A 19,794-nucleotide genomic window follows, 5' to 3' on the forward strand; every position below is an offset into this window, starting at 1 on the left:
GCAGTAGATAGCCACAGCACCATAACCATTTCCCCATGTTACAGGAAACATGGGAAAAGTTTTCAAGGCATCACAGTAACTACTTTGTCTTTAATTTTCCAGCAATTATTATGAACACATTTTACTTCTAAAGTTAACACCCAGAGCCTAGTTCTGTCATTTCCAGTGGGATTTACTATTATAAAGAACAGTGAATTCTATGCTCAAGTATAAGGCCTGAACAGTGAAGAACTGGTGCTAGTTTTTAACAAAGGAATAGTATGAAGAAAGAACTTCAAAGAATATAATTATAGCTCTACTACAGATTGTAAACCCATTCAAAAAATTGTTTTCAGATGCAGACATTTTAAAACATATCTGCCAACATAAATATATTGTTAACTGTGTTTTGTTTGTAGCAAAACCAAACTAAAAGGATACAACCTAATTAATAAAAATAAGCAACGTAGATTCATTCCCCTACAAACTATTGCCAGAGAAAACTGCCTGCTCATAGTAACTAACCAATGTTTTATTAGCTGGAGGAAAATTATGAGCACCTGCATCATAATTATTGTTTGTGCCTCTTTTCCTGATTATTAAAATGTATCCATTTTGTTTAGAAATCGTTTCTATAGAGAAATTATAGAGATATAAATACATCAAACACAAACCAAATCTAACACTTCTATACCTTCTCTTCTGCTAGACAAATATAGATTTAGTTGTAAAATGGTGATCTATCCATAAAACATAATTTGTCACCTAAACCTTAAAAAGTCTGTTTTAATAAAAACATGTATTTCCCATAAATTTATTTAGAATCTATATCATTGCTTACCCTATGGCCTTGCTATGCCTTCTAGAAATGTATAATTAAAGTGACAATTGGGTGTTACCATTCCTCTTGTCATAGAGTCTGACACTCTCTGCAGTGATTGAACAATGGCAGAGTAGTTAGGGAAACCACACAGGGGTAACACAAAGTTATCAATATATTAAAAATGTGATATTAACCCCTTCCCGACATTTGACGTAATAGTACTGCATCGCGGGAGGTGCGTTCCCGCAAAATGCAGTACTATTACGTCAAGCTTCTGGCGCTGGCTCCTGAACGGAGCCGGCGCCAGAAGCTGCGGGTGTCGGCTATATATTATAGCTGACACCCGCCTCTAACACCCGCGATCGGAGATTTCTCCGATCGCGGGTGTTAACCCCTAACACGCCGCGGTCGCGCTGACCGCGGCGTGTTAGAGGCATTTAAAGCCAATTATAGCTGAATCGGACCCCCCCGCGGCGCTTACCGGGGGGGTCCGCTGCTCCGATCGCAGCCCCGGGACTGCCGGTGCCCGGGGCTGCGAGATCTTGATCCGGAAGCCGGGTCCGTGCCTTCTGGCAGGACCCGGCTGTAAGACACTGGGCATGCGCAGCATGCTCAGTGTCTTACATTACACAGTGCAATACATCTGTATTGCACTGTGTAACCTTTAAAAAAGCTTGAACAAGTGATCAGAAGATCACTTGTTCAAGCTTAGATGTCAATTACTGTAAAAAAAGTAAAAATAAATAAATAAAGGTTTTTTACAATAAAAATAAATAATAAAAGAAAGTGAAAGTCCCCCCAAACACCACATTTCCCTTTACACAAGTAATAAAGTATAAAAAACACTAAATCACGAAAAAACCCCACTTATTTGGTATCGCCGCGTCCGTAACAATCTGTACAATAAATCCTAATCATAATTGGACCCGCTCGGTGAACGTGGTAAAAAAAAAACCCCAAAAACTTGCCAAAAATTAAAACTTTTTATCAAATTGCTTTACAAAAAATGTTCTAAAAAGTGATCCGAAAAAGTTACAAGCACCAAAATGATACCAATAAAAAGAGCAACTTGTCACGCAAAAAATAAGCTTACAACCAGCTCCGTAAACCAAAAAATACTATAATTATGCTGCTATAAAAATGGCAATACTAAAACAAATGCAATTTTTTCTATTCTAGTTTTCCTTCAATAAAATTGGACAAATAAAAATAAAACTATATAAATGAGGTATCACCGTAATCGTAGTGATCCGTAGAATAAAGATAATATATTATTGTTATGCTACAGTGAACACCCCCCCCCCAAAAAATGCTAAAAATCCAAAACAAGAATTGATGATTTTATTTTCCTCCACACGTAAAAAGTTAATAAAATTGCTTCAATAAGCTAAAAACCCACTAAAATTAAGTTTTTTACAGTGCATCTCGTCTCGCAAAAAATAAGCCCTTATTTGTCTAGATTGCTTAAAAAATAAATAAAGATTGTATAGCCTATTCCCAACGAGCGTTGTTATAGAACGGTGCGGCGGGTAGTGACTTTCCAACACCGGTCAGGGTAAGACGGCGGCTGTTCACTGATCAGGGTAAGACGGCGGCTGTTCCTGACAGCCATCCATCCTGCCCCATGGACCAGAAGGGTTACGTTCCCCCCACACACCCCCAGTTTATTATCGCTGCTATTGGCTCATCAATTCAGACGAGCCAATAGCAGCGAATTTACTTATGACGTCAGTAATACCGGTCACCATGTCTGTAGACACGGTGATCGGGGCAGGGTGGCGGCTGTTCCTGACAGCCACCAATTGTGCCTTGCGGTCCAGAGGGGTTTTGTTGCCCCCCTCTGTCCATGTTTGCCGCTATTGGCTGGTCGATTTGGTCCAGCCAAAAGCAGCAATATTCGTCACAATGGGCATCGCTAGGCTGAATAAGAGCAACACTTGGCGATAATTTCCCTACTAAAACGAAGAAAAGTGCGGGCCGTGCACATTGTACAGATTATGCTGTACAACTCTTACGTGCTGTTCCAATGTGCACGTCCTGCCGTATCATTTCTCCGTTTTCAAGAGAAAGATATTAGGAAACTAATATTGGGACAAGAAGGACGGGGCCCCAGTACCTCTGGTTTAGATGTTCCTGTGTTTTGCCAGGGCAGCATTTTCCCGGTGAATTCTGCTGCTTCTAATGGTAGGACTCAATAAAGAGTCTGTTCCAAAAGAGGAGCTAGGATGGACACTACATACTAAGGATGGACACCATATACTAAGGATGGACACTATATACTAAGGATGGACACTATATACTAAGGATGGACACTATATACTAAGAGACCTGCGACACCTCCAGAGTGACAAAAGTTTAGTTGGTCCCCTAGTATATTCTACCTCCTTATACACTAGACATTCACAATTCACGCCCAACCTGTTGTGAATTAATTTCGGTAAAATGAATAATTGTAACAACTGTTATGTCCCGTTGCTCCCTATACCCCTCGATTATCTCATAAGGGGCACCACATAACGGGCACTGAACTTTCCAGAAATAATTGAAATTTCCATCTTGGACTCCATTGCACATCATATTTGGAAACCACCTATATGTTCAAAATGCTCATTTCACCACATGTATTACACTATACCACATATTACACCTTGCTATATTCCCCAAGGGGTGTACATTCAACAATTAGGGTCACTTTTCGGGTTTTCCTCTGTTTTGGTACCACTACGGCTCTCCAAATGTATCCTGACACATGTGAAGGATTTCTTGCAAATTTGGCCTCTAAAAGACAAACATCCCTCTTTTCCTCTACTGTGCGCCCATAATGCATTTTATATGCACATGTGGGGTACTTCTACACTCGGGAGAAATAGTTTTACACCTTTTTTGGGGTTATTTAATATATTATCCCTTGTGGCTTACATAAATTAGGGGTAAAGTGACATTTATAGGAAAAATTTTCACCTTTTTAATGATTAGGGCCTAATTGGATCATTCACCTATAGGGGCAAATACATATATTACACATTGCAAAATTCTCTAAGGGGTGTGCATTCAAAGATTAGGGTCACTTTTCGGATTCTTCTCTGTTTTATACCACTAGGGTTCTCCAAATGCATGTCAAACATTTCTGTCAAATTTGGCTTCTAAAAGGCAAACATTCCCCTTTCCTTTTACTGTGCGCCCATACAACATTTTATATACACATGTGGGGTACTTCTACACTCGAGAGAAATAGGTTTACACATTTTGGGGGGTTATTAAATTTTTTTATCCCTTGTGGCTATATAAAATTAGGAGTAAAATGACCTTTATAAGAAAATGTTCTCCTTTTATCTATTTAAGTCCTAATTAAATCAAACACCTTTACGGACAAATACACATATTACACCTTGCTAAATTCTCTAAGGGGTGTGCTTTCCAAAATGGTGACACTTGTTGGGGTTCCCCTCTGTTTTGGTACCACTACGGCTCTCTAAATGCATGCTGACACATGTAAAGGATGTCTGTCAAATTTGGCTTCTAAAAGGCCAACACCCCTCTTTCCCTTCTGAGCTTCACTGCGTACCCATACAACATTTTATTTGCATGTGTGGGGCAATTTTATACTCGGGAGAAATGCTAGTACACATTTTTTGGGGTTGTTTCATCTTTAATGCCTTATGGGATACAAAAATTAGCCGTAAAAGTGACTTTTTTGGGAAAATGTTCACCTTTTTCCTTTTAGGGACCTAATTGAAGCAAACACCTGTAGGGGTAAATACACATATCACACCTTGCTGAATTCTCCAAAGGGTGCACTTTCCAAAATGGTGACACTTGTTGGGGTTCCCCTCTGTTTTGGTACCACTAGGGCTCTCCAAATGCATCCTGACACATGTAAAGGATGATTGTCAAATCTGGCTTCTAAAAGGCCAAAGCCCCTCTTTCCCTTCTGAGCCCTACTGTGTACCCATAACACACTTTATATGCAAAAGTGGTGCAGTTCTGTGCTTAGGAGAAATAGTTTTACACATTTATGGGGTTGTTTCATCTTTTATCCCTTGTGGCTTACAAAAATTTGGGGTAAAAGTGACTTTTTTGAGAAAATTTTCACCTTTTTTCACTTTTGGGGCCTAATTGAATCAAACACCTGTTGGGGAAAATACACAAATTACACGTTGCTAAACTCTCCAAGGGGTGTACTTTCCAAAATGGTGTCTCATGTTGGGGCTTTTCTCTGTTTTGGTACCATTATGGCTCTCCAAATGCATCCTGACACATGAAAACTTTTTCAGCCATATTTGCCCTGCAAAAACGAAACAACGCTCTTTCCATTCCAAGTGCCCCCCTGTGCCCGTACAGCAGGGTACAGTGACAAAATGGGTATTGGCATACTCAGGAGGAATTGCCCTAAATATTGTAAAATGCATTTTCCTTTTTAACCCATTGTGAAGGTGCAAATTTTAGTGTTCAATGAATCTATAGTAAGATAAAATTACATTTCTCTAATTTCACTTTCATTTATGTTTCACCCTCATGAAACGCTCAAAGGGTTAACAAAATTCCCAAAGGTTGTTTTGAATATTTTGAGGGGTGTAGTTTCTAAAATGGTGTAATTTGTGGGGGTTTTCTGTCATGTAGGCCTTATAAAGTCACTTCTAACTAAATTGACCCTCCAAAAGTAGGTTTTGATGATTTTCGTGAAAATCTGAAAAATTGCACCTAAAGTTATAAGCCTCCTAACATCCTAAATAAAGGAAAAGATGTTTGAAAAATGATGCCAAGTTAAAGCAGACATATGGAAAATGTTAGTTATCAAGTTATTTTAGTGATATGAACAACTTTCCAAAAAGTAGAAAATTTTGAATTTGGAAAACATTGTTTTTCTCAAAATTTTTGCCAAATTTCCATTTATTTCATAAATAAATACTAAATATATTGATTAAATTTCTCAACCAGCATGAAGTACAATGTGTCACGAAAAAACAATCTCAAAATCAACTGGATATGTTAAAGCGTTCCAAAGTTATAACCACTTAAATAGACACATGTCAGATTTAAAAAAATGGGCCGTGTCAGGAAGGTGAAAAGTGGCTTCAGCGTTAAGGGGTTAAAAACCAAAATATTTCCTAAAAAAAAAGCATGCAACACTTTATTCTATTAGCAAAATGTTTTTCTATAATCCAAGTATACCATTATTTTTTGTTCTTTGCTTTTTAACAGGAATTTTTTAAAAGTTTTATTTTAATTATCAACCCCCCCCCCCCCCTATCTGATTCCTCTATGTCAGTGACTTCAGATATTTGGGATAGTATACAAGTTCACTGGTAGCAGCAGCTTGAGTATTTCCTATACAAATTCCTGGATGGCTCATGGTCAGCACTGCTTTGTATCATCATTTAGAAGTAGTCCCTGCTTTGCTAACCTCCAAGGGCTGATGATAGCTGGCCATGGCAGTAGAGCAGTACTAATGCTTCTGCTATGGCCTAGTATGGGACAATAGTAATGGCATATTTTTATACTTTTTTTTTTACATATTTAGTATTTTTGTTTTTAATTTACATATTAAAAAAAAAAATTCCTCCATTTTTATGTCATGTTCAATTTTTGTCAGCCAATTAGCAGTTTTGCAGAAACGTCCCAATTCAAATGTATTGACGATAATTTCAGTGAATCAGCAAAATATAAAATGCTAACAACATTTGTCCCACACCTATACGGGTTGTACAAATACCCCACAGCTCGGTGACATGATATTTCTTCTACAATGGCTTTACCCAACAACTAAAATTTTTTTTAAAAAAAAGTGATCGTAAGGTTGTACAGTCCTCAAAATGGTAGCAATGAAAACTTGAGCTCATCCCTCAAAAAATGACACCTCATACAGCTTTGTATTCGGATTTATGAAAAAGGTCATTAGCTTCACAATATGGTGACATGAAGATTTTTTTACATACAGAAGGCTTTCATTTTTTTTAAATGTATTAAAACCTATGTAACTTTGTTATCCCTGTGATCATACCAACACAAAGAATAAAAGGAGACATGTCATCAGAAGCCTTAAAAACCAAGCCCACAAGTAAATGGCGCAAATGTGTTTTTTCACCAATATCACTGCATTTGGATTTTTTTTCCCCACTTCCCAGTGGAAAGGTATATTATTTACTGTCACTATAAAGTACAATTTGTAAAGAAGCCCTCACACAGCTCTGTACATGGAACATAAAAGCTAGAGATTTCTGAAAGTAGGGAGTGAAAAATGGAAACACAAAAACAAAAAAAGGGCCCAACTTGTTATGGGGTTAAGCGGTTTATGCAAGTCCTAGTTCAGACTACCATTTAAACCTTTATTTCTTCCTGTGCTAAAAAAAAAAAGTAAAGAACAGAGGTTTAACTCTGTTTATCAGTTAAAAATCCAATTGACATAAATGTAAGGCTCAGTTCACACTACCATTCAGATTTCCATTTCCCCCCTGATCCCATTGAAATCAATGCCATTTTTAATGTCATCAGTTGTCATCTGTTAGACAATCCTCCTTTTTTTCTTCTGTTTTTTTGACAAAAAAGGAGTTTAAAGTACTTTTTTTCAATTAAAAAAACTGATTCATAACGGATGATGCCGAACTGACCATAACATGTCATTAGGTTATCTTTTACATTGAAGTCAATGAAGACGGATAGTAAGTGTCAGTTTTTACAGTTTTTATAGATGAAATTTACAGATATTGTAAGACAGAGATAGTTAATGTATAGATAGAAAAATAGATGATGGATAAGTTATACATAAATTTGAGGTATAGAGAAAAATACAGGTAGGAAGATAGAAATGAGAGCTCAATTGGTAGATAGATAGAAAAGTGAGATCGATTGGCAGGTAGAAATGAGATCTATAGATATAGAAGCTATAGATTGATGTCTTGTCATCTATGAGAGATAGAACGACAGATAGATAGACTGATATAGAAGCTACAGATCGATGTCTTGAAAGTAAAAGGTGCTTGTACTGTGTCATCTGTTCAGTTGTATTACCATTTATTTACCATCCGTTATCTTTTTGTAACAGAGGTAAATAAACGCAAATCCTGAGTACTTAGCCTATATGTCATCCGTTATATTCAGTTAGGCAGGCATCCGCTAAGAATGCGTCAGAAAAAAATTATGGTGGATGCAATACTTTTTTTTCTGTTTGATATAACACATGCAAAACGGATGTTATCATTGTTTTACATTGAACTCAATGGGAGACGGATAGTTAAAAAAAGTGTCAGCTTTAACAATCAGTTATTACATCAGTTTTTTTTAGATAGATAGATATAGACATAGATAGTTAATGTATACATATCTAGATAAAAAGATGATATATAGACAAAAAATTTTCAACAGCACTGCTAAGATAATTAATGCGGGTGCCAGCACACAGGACCAGGCCAGGTCCTATAATAAATAAAAATTGAAAAGAGGCAGCACTCCAAAGTTGTGGAACAAGTTCAAGTGGTTTTCATTCTCAAGCTGCTACGTTTCAGCTTCATCCAAAGCCTTTCTCAAGCAAGATGATAAATAGATAGAAACGCATGCATAACGGATCCCTGCCTAAACAGAACATAACAGATGACATAAAATTTACATTGATGTCAATAGGTTTTTTAATCGATATGTTAAACCTCTGTTTTTTTTGTTTTTTTTTCTTTAACTGAGGTAAGGAACGGAGGTTTAAACAACAGTGTAAACTTAGCCTAACCCTGACATTAAACAGCAAGGTATTAACTGACACCGTCTTCTGTTATGTTCAGTCTATTTCTGTTTATTTATCATCCTTTTTTTCCTACGGAGGTAAATACACAGAAATGCTGACGGTAGTGTGAACTGAGCCTAAATCAGCTTTCTGTCCGGTATCCGCTGAGAGATGAGTGTCAAACTCCTTACAGACAGTCCCAGGATTGTCTAATGTCCTAAGAGAGCTGAATCATTAAAGGACATCTACCCCCAGAATGAAAGACTTATGCAAATGAGCACAAGCCCCTCAGTCTCATTTGCATACAACCCTTCATCCTGATGGTAAATGGCCTTTAACCCCTTACCAACATGTGACGTAGTATTACGTCACATGCCGGGTGCATGGAGAGTGCTCACGGGCTGAGCCCTCTCCATAGCTGGTAAGTCTTTGCTGCATATTGCAGCAAAGGCTTATCGGTAACACCCGCTGGCGGTGGCTTCAAAAAGATTTTTGCTCATCGGGGATGCGTGATGTCATCAGGGCGCGGTGATCCATCACCATGGTAGCCTCGGGTCTTCCGAAGACCCGAGGCTTCTTCGGGTTAACCCATGCATTACAATGTGCTATCAGCACATTGTAATGTATGAGCAGTAATATCCACATATACTGCCATACTGTAGTATACTGGCAGTATATGATAGGATCGTACAGACAACCTAGGGTTAAAGTACCCTAGGGAGTCTGAAAAATAATAAAAATAAAATAGTTTAAAAATAATAATAATAATAATAAAAAACCCTAAAAACTCAAATCACCCCCCTTTCCCTAGAACTGATATAAATATAAATAAACAGTAGAAATCATAAACACATTAGGTATCGCCACGTCCGAAAATGCCCGATTTATAAAACTATAATAATGGTTTTTCACTGCATTTAACCCCGTAATGGAAAATCGCGCCCAAAGTCGAAAATGGCACTTTTTTGCCATTTAAAAAAAAAATGTAAAAAATTCTATGAAAAGTGATCAAAAGGTCACACAGTCCTAAAAATTATAACATTGTAAATGTCATCAAGATCCGCAAAAAACGACACCTCCCAAATCTCCGTACACAATTATAAAAATTTTTTAAATGTATGAAAACATAAAACCTGTACAAATTTGGTATCCCCGTAATCGTACCGACCAAAAGAATAAAAGTAGACATGTCAATTGGGGCATACAGTGAAATCTGTAAAATCCAAGCCCACAAGAATACGGCACAAATGCGTTTTTTTTTACCAATTTCACTGCATTTGGAATTTTTTTCCCGCTTCCCAGTACACGTCATATAATATTAAATACCACCATTTTGAAGTGTAATTTGTTACGCAGAAAATAAACCGTCACACAGCTCTGTACATGGAAAAATAAAAAAGTTATAGATTTTTGAAGGTGGGGAGTGAAAAATTAAAATGCTAAAACAAAAAAGGGCTGCAGCGTTAAGGGGTTAAAGGAAATGTTCTCTGGATGTGGAAAGAGTTAATCCATGTACAATCTATCTATCAATCATGTATAGGAGAAGGAGGAGGGAAAAAAAAAAGAAACACAAAGCTGCTTTACTTAAGAATATGTCAAACTTTACTATTAACATTGCCACTATTCACTTGTGAAATTAAAAAATAGCTTCAATGGTTTAGTTACTCTTTTTAAGAAGTTAAGGGCAGACCTACTGTCCTGTTCTCCTCTCCTGTACTGACACTTCCTATGGTTAGGTCTGGTTGTTATGCCTAGTCCAGTTGTAGTAAGTACATGCTCATCTACATAATTTCAGATAATCTGTGTGACCTCATATGTCAGCTGACCACAAGTCCAGTATCCTGTGGCCTGATACAGTGTAGCGATCAGCCCAGGTCTGCACATACACTGATGTATACAGGACTAACAATCAGAGTGTGTACAGGCCACCACTGTGCTCTGGGGACATCAGCTCCATTGACAATTGTTACTTTATATGTGAGCAGCGGAGGGGAGGCCGCAGCAGCCAATCACATTTCAGCTTTCATTTATAAACCGCATTGTGGAAAGAACAGTTACCAGGGGCACGCGGGTCACTTCACAATACAGGGGGGTCCCCTGAGAGGCCGCTGCGCCCCTCTATCCTCCTGCCAGGTTCCGTGCCCCTCCAGCTGCGGCTAGGCCGAGGTGCCGGTCACACATATCCCCCGCCCTCCCCGGGTGTCTGCGGCGCAGCAACAGGAACAAAAGCGGGTGATACCGAGAGCTGCCCGGTGCCCGGCTCTGCCCGGCCACCTCCCAGCGGGCACAAAGGCGGCAGCAGAGGCGGGCGGAGCCCCTGCCCCCTCTCTCCCTTACCTAAGGCGGGATGTGCGGCCTGCTCCGGGCTCAGGCTGTGGAGGGCCGCCCGCAGGACAGCACTGAAAACTTTAAGGTTAAACTGGGCCGGATCCGCTAAGCGCTGCAGCCCCCTCAGCAAGTCCTCCGACAGCTCCATTGTGATCGGCGACCTTCCGCCCCGCACCACGTGACCACACCAGCTGACAGCTTCCCTGCCTGCCTGGAGTCTGTCTTATGCAGGCCACTGCAGCAGGGCTCTGCACTACAGCTCCCAGCATGTCCCATGCCAGAGATAGATGGCACAGTTACTTATACCCTGCTGTTTGTATTTTCCACTGCTGTGATCATGGTGGGGTAACTCAAGGGATTGTCCTGCTGCTCACTATTGTTTGTATGTGGTCATCTTCTCAGGGGTGGGCAAGTCAACCAAGCTCACAGGTTTGTGAACCTTATATCAATGTTATGGGACTTTAGGCACATAGACCAGCTCTTAATACATTTAGTTGATTTTGGCGTGTTTCAGTCGAGTTTTAAGTCAGAAATCCCATTTCAGCGTTACGGTTCAGCTGCTGTTTTGCAGGAAAGCAGGGACTCCTATCATATATTGATATGATGTAAGGAGTCACATAATTGGTTTCCTTAGGCTATCCCAGATAAGAGATTTGCTTAGGTCTAGTTACAGTCATTAGTCAAAGGGGAAAATTGAGTTTACTCAGACAGGTTTTAAGTAACTTTGCGTTACCACCTGGAAAAAAAAGGGACATTTCCAGCACCAAGAAGCGAATTCCAGTTAAGTGCGGTCCAGCCTTATCAAGGTGCAAGAAACACAGGCCTGAATTGTGCTGGTACCTGAGAGACTACATTTACTTATATTCAGGTCTTTAGGGTTTCATAATAGTTTTTATTCATTTCAAAAAGAATGCATTACGTACAGCTGTTCCCTCTTTGGTGATGTGAACTGAGCCTAAGATGTAACACAATCAGGGCAGAAAAGGAAGGGGAAAGAGTTCTACAGAGAGAATGAGACCACTTCCAGGGCTTGTATAAAAACTTTTCCAGCAGAATAAAAAATGCTCATCTTACGATTGTTGAGAAGTATGTTTTGGCCAAGGAGAAGTACAGAATTTTTAGATAATGCAGATAAATAATAGGGTAGGCTTTTCTAAGATTAAAAGGTCTGTATCCTGTACCAAAACCATTACCCTTGTTTATGGCCTGTGTAAGAGGTCCACTCACATATCAGTGACTGTAGAAAAGACTTCCTGAGCCGCAAACACAGGCAGGAATAGGACCTGCTCTTAGTTTTGGGTTCAGGCAGTCGGCTCATACATGGTGTTCATTCAGTGGCCATGTGTGTGAGCCAATAGAAATACATGGGGATGTATGGCAGCGGAAACAGCTAGCACACATCCACAAACAAGGTTTATGTGCATGAGGCAGACACCCGTGCCTGACTGTTATTATCCAGTCCATCAGAAAATCTTGTTCTTCCTAATTCCAGCCGTGGGAGCATCCTCTTAGCAAAAATACATCCATAGAAGTCCTATTCTGTACTGTGTGAAAGATTGTGAGCCCTCACGGGCAGGGTCCTTTTTTTTTCTTTTTCCAAATTTTATTGATTTTTTTTTTTTTTACAAACCATAGAAAATGCAGATCATACAAACTTTTATCATCCCGGAGGATGAATAAAAAACAAAGTCTCCTTTACATTTTCTTCTTTTATACATTATTAACCTTCTACAGTATACTTTCCCTTTTTTCCTTCTCATGGGCAGGGTCCTTCTTCCACTTGTCTTTTGATCACTGCAGTTTTGTATTTGTACTTGCATTTGTTCTTGTCTTAAAGGACATCTATCACCAGATCAAGGATTGTAAACCAAGCACACTGACATACTGGTATGTGCCACCTCTGGCAGGGTCTACTCTTCTTTTAGCTGCTTATGCCCTGGTTTTCAAAAAGAAAAGGCTTTTAAAATTATGCAAATATGCCTGAGGGGCTACAGACCTTATAGGAGTAGACCTCTCTCAGACTCATTTGCATAATTTGTGTATGCCTTTTTTTTCTTGAAAACATGGGCATATGAAGCTAAAAGAACAGCAGATCCTGCCAGAGGTGGCACATACCAGTATGTCAGTGTGTTTGGTTTACAATCCTTGATCTGGTGATAGATGTCCTTTAATGTAATGTATGTGAACCCCCTTACTGATTGTACAGCACCATAGTATTAATGGTGCTCTATAAATAATAATAATAAAAACGATGGGAGATCATGCCCTTTCACAGATCTGTGATCAACCTATACTGTGGCAGCTGCTGGCTACATCCTTATTTTGTATTTGGTCAAAACAAGGCTCTTTACTCACTACCTAAAGTTGTGAATAACAGTCTTATTTTGGCTGATTCCAGTGCCTAAATATTTGTTGCTCTGCAGTGCTGCCAGGCCACTCCCATTTCCCACTTATTGGAAGAATGTCTCTTTTATCAGGGGCCTAAATCACCTGTACAGGCATCTATGTCATTTGTGCAGAAGTTCTTGTGACCTCTGGTCACTGCTTTTATATATTTCAGGGAAGGAACTAAAAGAAATTCTGTTCCTGGTTGTCACAGACAAATTTGAGCAACATTGACATGTGATGGCTACCAGCCAACCAAATATAAGCACACACAGATGACATGACAGGATGTCCTTACTACTAAGCAGAGAGGAATAAGCTGCCACCTCACTCATCTCTCTAGAAAACTGAAACTCAACTAATGTGTATATCCATCTGTGTCTGTGCATACATCTTTACTTGCAAACCTAATCTAAAAAGAGATGCACATCAATAGAGTTATCATAAGGGGTGGGGTCAGTGATTTTTCGGTATGCCTCTTAGTCATCCCATTACAGAATAGTACAGTCAGCTTTTCCTCAGAAATTACTGATAACTGTTGACAGTACATTGTAACTAGCAGCACACACACACACATTTCTTGACAATCCACTAATTTTAACAATGTGGGAGCTGAAAACAAAATCCAACATGTGTTTAGATGAGCAATGCCTGTCCCCTATGAAATGAAAGCATTGTCTCATGTAAATGCTTTAGTTTCATTATTAAGATAAAGGGTTGTATCCTCAGCTGCATTGAAAACATTAGTGACTGAAATTCAATATCCATCAAAGATTTAACTCCAAGTCTTGCAAAATACTCATATTTTCGACACCCTTATAGTCAGTGGGGGCCGTTAGGTGCTGTTGATGCCTATCATGTGATGGATGTGGAAATGCCATAAGTTGATGGAGCTAAACAGCAGAAAATAACCTTATGTTGTTATTTTATATAACGTAGTTTGTGGCCAAACACTAACAAACGCATATATGTAGTTGGTTAAGGTGCAATGAGATCCTCATCTTTTCCAGCATCTCTCGTTGCAGTAGAGTTTGATGGCCCCCATACACTTAGGGATTGTTCCATAAAGACAGTAATCTCTTATAAGAGAATATATTTTGTTTATCCCAATACCTTCAGAAGATTAAACGGCCCCTTTTACAGGTGAAAGGAGTTTGTAAAATTGTTAGTTTGTGCTTAGAAGCATCACATACGGTATCTTATTGGTGGTGGTATCCAGGAATACCACAGACAAAATTTTCTTTCACTGTTATAATGGCATGTTTACAATGGTTCACCTCTTTAAGATGGGTAAAAACTATTTTAGGGTAGCAATTAGTAAATTTTATCTTGTCAGAACTCTTCTGTGTAAGACGCTTGTCTCTTTCATGGACCTATAACAGTGATGGCAAACCTTTTAGCAGCCAAGTGCCCAAACTGCAACCCAAAACCCCCCCTTATTTATCGCGAGGTGCCATCCAAAAGTTAAAGCAGTTCAACAACTTTCAATCATACTGGCCTCCTGCGGACAGCAGCCCAGTAGAAAGATGGAAAATTTTCTTCATTTTAGCCTCTTTCGAGTGTCCCTCTGTACACAGAGAATTGTGGGACCAGAAGAAGGTCCTCCAAAGATAATTCGGCCCTGTCTACACATTCTCCCTCTTCCTACAGTCCCAAGTAGCGAAGCAAGTATCAAAATATGACTGAAAGCAGCATCTTTTAAGTTGCTTGGAACTGCAGGAAGATTCTTAGAGTCCTGTCTGGTGTGCTGGGGCCATGGCCCGGGCGCCCACATAAATGGCTCCGAGTGCCGCCTCTGGCACTTGTGCCATAGGTTCGCCACCACTGTCGTATAACATTCTTGGGCAGCGGCTGTATTTTAATAATTTTTGTGGATCTCGGATTAAGCCTGCACCAGAAACTCAAATCTGTGGTAACTGGTAGCCAAATTTTCTAGAAAACTGACATTAATTATTGATACACCATCATTTGGGTATTCCCCAATTCCTGCAAATAAATTGCAGAACATTTTATTTAACATTCATACTTTCTTTCATAGAGGACATGGCAGATGTAACATATTCAAAATAATTCAGTAATCTTTTCCAGGTTCAAACTTTTGGTGAAAATGGTCATGCAGAGATCATTGGAATGTTTGTACACCATATTTGTTGCCGTTCTTGACAGGGAAACTGTCACCAGTAAAAGGCCCCTAAACCAGCACTATACAATACAAACATAAAGGATATTACTAGTTTTCTAAATTTGTCTCTTTATAATCTTCCTGCTAACACAATGTACAGTAAGCCAATTACTAGTAAAGAGCCATTATAGTGTATGATATTTCTGAATAGTCATGCTATCTGGTTCCAAACCATGGTCTCCCGGGTAGTGTCCCACAGTTTGTAATAGTCAAGCAGTATGTGACATGTTAATCATGAAAAAAGGGTTTAGTCAAACTCCTGGGGGGGTTGAGGGAGGAAAAATAAAAATAAATTGTTCTTTATCAGCCCTGGTTCCCCATCCCTGTAGTGTGACCTCTGCTGTGTAGGCTCCTTGCTGGGTTGTAGTATTGTGTGCACATGACCATGGAGAAGCAGTAGTGCATTTTATATTTTTTATCATACCCAAAGCTCAGTCCCCAGGAATTTTTCAGGTACCGGGAAAAAGTCCTGGATGTTTTTGGTTTCTTTGAGCAATTCCTGATTTTTACCTCTGGTGTATCTAGAGTGAGAACAAAGATGAAATCTGGAATGCTGGAGTATAAAGCCATTTTGCTATTTTTTGAATCTATTTCTGGCTTCCTATTTACATTCTTCTTAATTTGGTTTACATATTGCCCTAGGGTCATTTGTCTGTATAAACAGCCGTATAGCAAATTTAAACATCAGTATGGCAAAATTATTCCTGTAATCTTAATAACTTTTGATTCTTTAATAGAAGGAGTACTGAACAATTTCCTCAAATTAAAAAAAAGAATAAATAAATATCTACCAAACTGTTATATCCATCAGATGTAACCGTAGGCTGTAATTTTTGAGACTTTGGAGAACTAGGTCTGCATCATTTTACACAAGGTACAAAGAAGTAAACTGACTCTGTTTTGTCAATTTGCTCCAAATGTTAAAGCAAAATGGTTTCAATAAAAATGATGGGCCCATCCCAAAGCATATCTATGTCTCTATCCAGGTTAATAAAAACTAAACATATGCATAGGATTGATGAATGAGCAATGCTAGGTTAGTTACAAGGAATTGATCATATTGATCTCATTCCACAATTCGGCACAAATCATCTTAAAGCATCTGCTGTGCCTCGCTGCATTAGCCAGCTTCTATATAGCAGCTTATGGTTTACGGGCCAGGGCCACGTTATTCAGAGATGTAGCTTAATTTAAAAGAAATCCACATGCAGCAAAATAATCTTAAGTGTAAAATTAATTGTTGAACAGATTATAAACTCCTAGTATGACAAATATTCTGTGGATTCTCCTTGCTGATTACAACCTTTCCCCACAAGGGAAGAGAAATCTTTATTTCAGCCAGGACGAAAACCACATAGATTTGGTCATTTGACATATCCTAACAACCAAAGCTATACAACTACCATGGATTGCAATTTTTTTTTCAGGGATTTTTTTCTGTCACACTCAGAAAAGTCTTAAAAGTTATCCAAATCTTGTATTTACTCAAAATGGTAACAAATAAAATCTACAGCAAAAAGGCAAGTCCTCACACAGCTCAATGACAACTGTGCAAATACTGGTTTTTTTTTTTTTTTTAAAGAAGGATTAAAAAAAATGTGTCAAATGTAAAAAAAAAATACTAAAAATACTAGAGAATAAAGTTCTCATGTTATTAATCTTGAATTTGTAATAAAATGATTAACAAATCAGTGAGATATATGAAACCAAAACTTATAACTGGTCCTACAAAAAACAAGCCTAATACAGCTCCATTGACAACACAATAAAATGGAAAAAAATAAATAAATGTTGCACATTAATATGATGGTTAACAAGGCACAAAAGCATTTGTTAATGAAGCTAAACATTTATCATTTGTCACATTATAAACTTTTGGACGACAAGTATCTTCAAATAAGAATTTCTAGCAAATGTTTCTGCTTGTAAATAATATTTTTAGTTCTTTTATGCTGAATATTACATGAAGAATTCTCCTGGTAGCGGGCATCGGTACACTAGTGTAGGATATTTTACTAAAAAGTACAATTGATCTATTACAAGTACAATCCCTCTAATATTGAGGATCTTCAGTTGTGAGATGCGGTAGAGGCAGCCTTCACAGTTGTATCTAGTGACAAAACAATATAGGAATGGAATTTAGTACGGCACAATGTAGTTACTCAAATAGCCACCCTCATATTGTGCCATGCTAAATTCCATCATATTCCTAAATTGAGAATCTTCTCCTTGCATGAGAGTAGTATAGAATTTTCATGTCCTTCCTGGACGTGCAGACCTTGTGTGAGATGAGTAGTTACAGACATGAAACGTGAGCCGTGAAGCCTAATATCATGGGAAGCACAACACTAAGACCCTGCACTATATGAGCAGCTGAAGGAGAAAGCAGCAGAAGCTGCAAAGCAGATTTCACACCTTTAGTCTTCATCTATAATATGCCTCCTTTTCATTCTAAAATGTCCTGGAAATATATTACGGTAAGCAAAAAAATCAGCTGAACCTGACTCTCAGAGCTGCATTGTTGGGTCTAGATAATGCACTTTGCTATTAAGAAAGTTAATGGGTGGTAAAGCTTTTTAGGCCTTACTACTTAGTAGGCAAATTATGAGCCTTAGGCATCATGTGCTCAGTTTGTTACAGCCCTGTTTTTTTACAGATCCATAATAGGCTCTGCTAATAGGTCCCTGAGTCCTTACTATCCGCTTGTAATTCTCAAAAACAGAGAACAGAAAGGAACAGAATTCAACATCAGAACAATAGAACACAGATGACAAAAACATAGATGTGCGTATAAGTCCTACTCCTAGGAATATTTCTGTAGGGGAGATCCACCCTCATGTATATGGCGCATCATAGGCCATTGTAGCAGACACACAAATAGAGCATAAGGTGTATTCCCCCTTTGACACATTGTTGCATTGTTTTACAGTAGAATAGCTACTTACATATGAATGTGATATATTCAAGTGTCATTGCTATTTTGCAGTCGCTTAAAGCTTCGCCTTTTGAGTTGTGTCCATTGCCTTTTCAGCCTGTGGTTTTGACATCCGGTTTCCTCTGTTGTTAGCTGCTTTTTTTGGATCAGTTTATTTGGTTATTACACACAAAGCATCTTGCAGCAATCCAATTTAATCTTTTTCTTTATTCGGAATTAATAAATAGTTAAAACAGATGGCAGCAATGCAAAAATGACTTCCATGGAAATAAGAAACAGACCCTGCCGAACTGTCACTGTCAGACAGCACATGCCAAGCAGAACCAGAGGAGATTACAACAAAAGAGGCAAAGACAGTAAAAAAAGCAAATTGGGGAAAAAATGAAGATAATAGTAACGATGCAATGAGATGGTTTATGCTTGGTTACCTAAAATATAGAATCAACATAAGGGCATAATTACTATGTCAATACCCTACTGTAGTGTATGAATCTAGTACAACACTCATGCAGGTCTGCCAGGGATCTTAGATTATTCTCTTTCTTAATTTGCACTTCCAACTGACCTTCTCCAGGACTTCTCCAGAGCTGCACCAATTCTCTGGTATTGCCTACCCCAGACTATCAGACTGATACCCAACCCTCAAAGCTTCAAATGTGCTCTTAAAACTCATTTATTTAGGCAGATCTATCACACTCATTAACTTCAGGAAACTTCAACTTTTTATTAAACAGTTGGGTACTCTCCCTGTCTGCATTTTCCTGTCTATCTGGAAAATTCTTCTCTGCAGTCCCACAGACTTTGGACTTTGCATATAAGATGTGGCTGATGGCTGGTTCAAGCAGCAGCAATTTTTATTTATTAAATTATTTTTATTCCATTCCCTTAAAAAAATGGCTGGGCTATTATACAAGCTCTTATATCTCTTGTCACCCCTCATCCTCATAGACTGTAAACTATTGTGTTACCCCCTCATCCTCATACACTGTAAGCTCTTGCGTCAACCCATCATCCTTATAGACTGTAAGGTCTTGTGTCACCCCCTCATCCTCATAGACTGTAAGCTCTAGTGTCCCCCTCATCCTCATAGACTGTAAGCTGTTGTGTCACCCCCTCATACTCACAGACTGTAAGCTCTTGTGTCACCCTCTCATCCTCATAGACTGTAGGCTCTTGTGTCACCCCTCTCATCCTCATAGACTGTAAGCTCTTGTGTCACCCCCTCATCCTCATAGACTGTAAGCTCTTGTGTCACCTCCTCATCCTCATAGACTGTAGGCTCTTGTGTCACCGCCTCATCCTCATAGACTGTAAGCTCTTGTGTCACCCCCTCATCCTCATAGACTGTAAGCTCTTGTGTCACCCCTCATAGACTATGCTCTTGTGTCACCCCCCTCATGCTCATAGACTGTAAGCTCTTGTGTCACCCCCTCACAGACTGTAAGCTCTTG

The 19,794-nt window shown here is 38.8% G+C and overlaps 2 protein-coding genes across 3 annotated transcripts in view; one reads left to right on the forward strand and one right to left on the reverse strand.

Moving 5' to 3' along the window:
• Nucleotides 1–11,083, reverse strand: part of BMI1 (BMI1 proto-oncogene, polycomb ring finger) — a 28,098-nt gene extending 17,015 nt beyond the window's left edge. Inside the window, exon 1 of one of the 2 annotated variants that reach the window (XM_072154187.1) lies at nt 10,851–11,083. In XM_072154187.1, coding sequence (XP_072010288.1) covers nt 10,851–10,989 — 139 coding nt within the window. In that variant the 5' untranslated portion in view covers nt 10,990–11,083. The remainder of the gene's footprint in view (nt 1–10,850) is intronic. The other variant, XM_072154186.1, reaches the window with a different exon arrangement.
• Nucleotides 1–19,794, forward strand: part of DNAJC1 (DnaJ heat shock protein family (Hsp40) member C1) — a 289,738-nt gene that overhangs the window by 32,347 nt on the left and 237,597 nt on the right. The window lies entirely within an intron of this gene.

The sequence above is a fragment of the Engystomops pustulosus genome, chromosome 5, assembly GCF_040894005.1.
Source record: "Engystomops pustulosus chromosome 5, aEngPut4.maternal, whole genome shotgun sequence".
Lineage (NCBI taxonomy): Eukaryota > Metazoa > Chordata > Amphibia > Anura > Leptodactylidae > Engystomops > Engystomops pustulosus.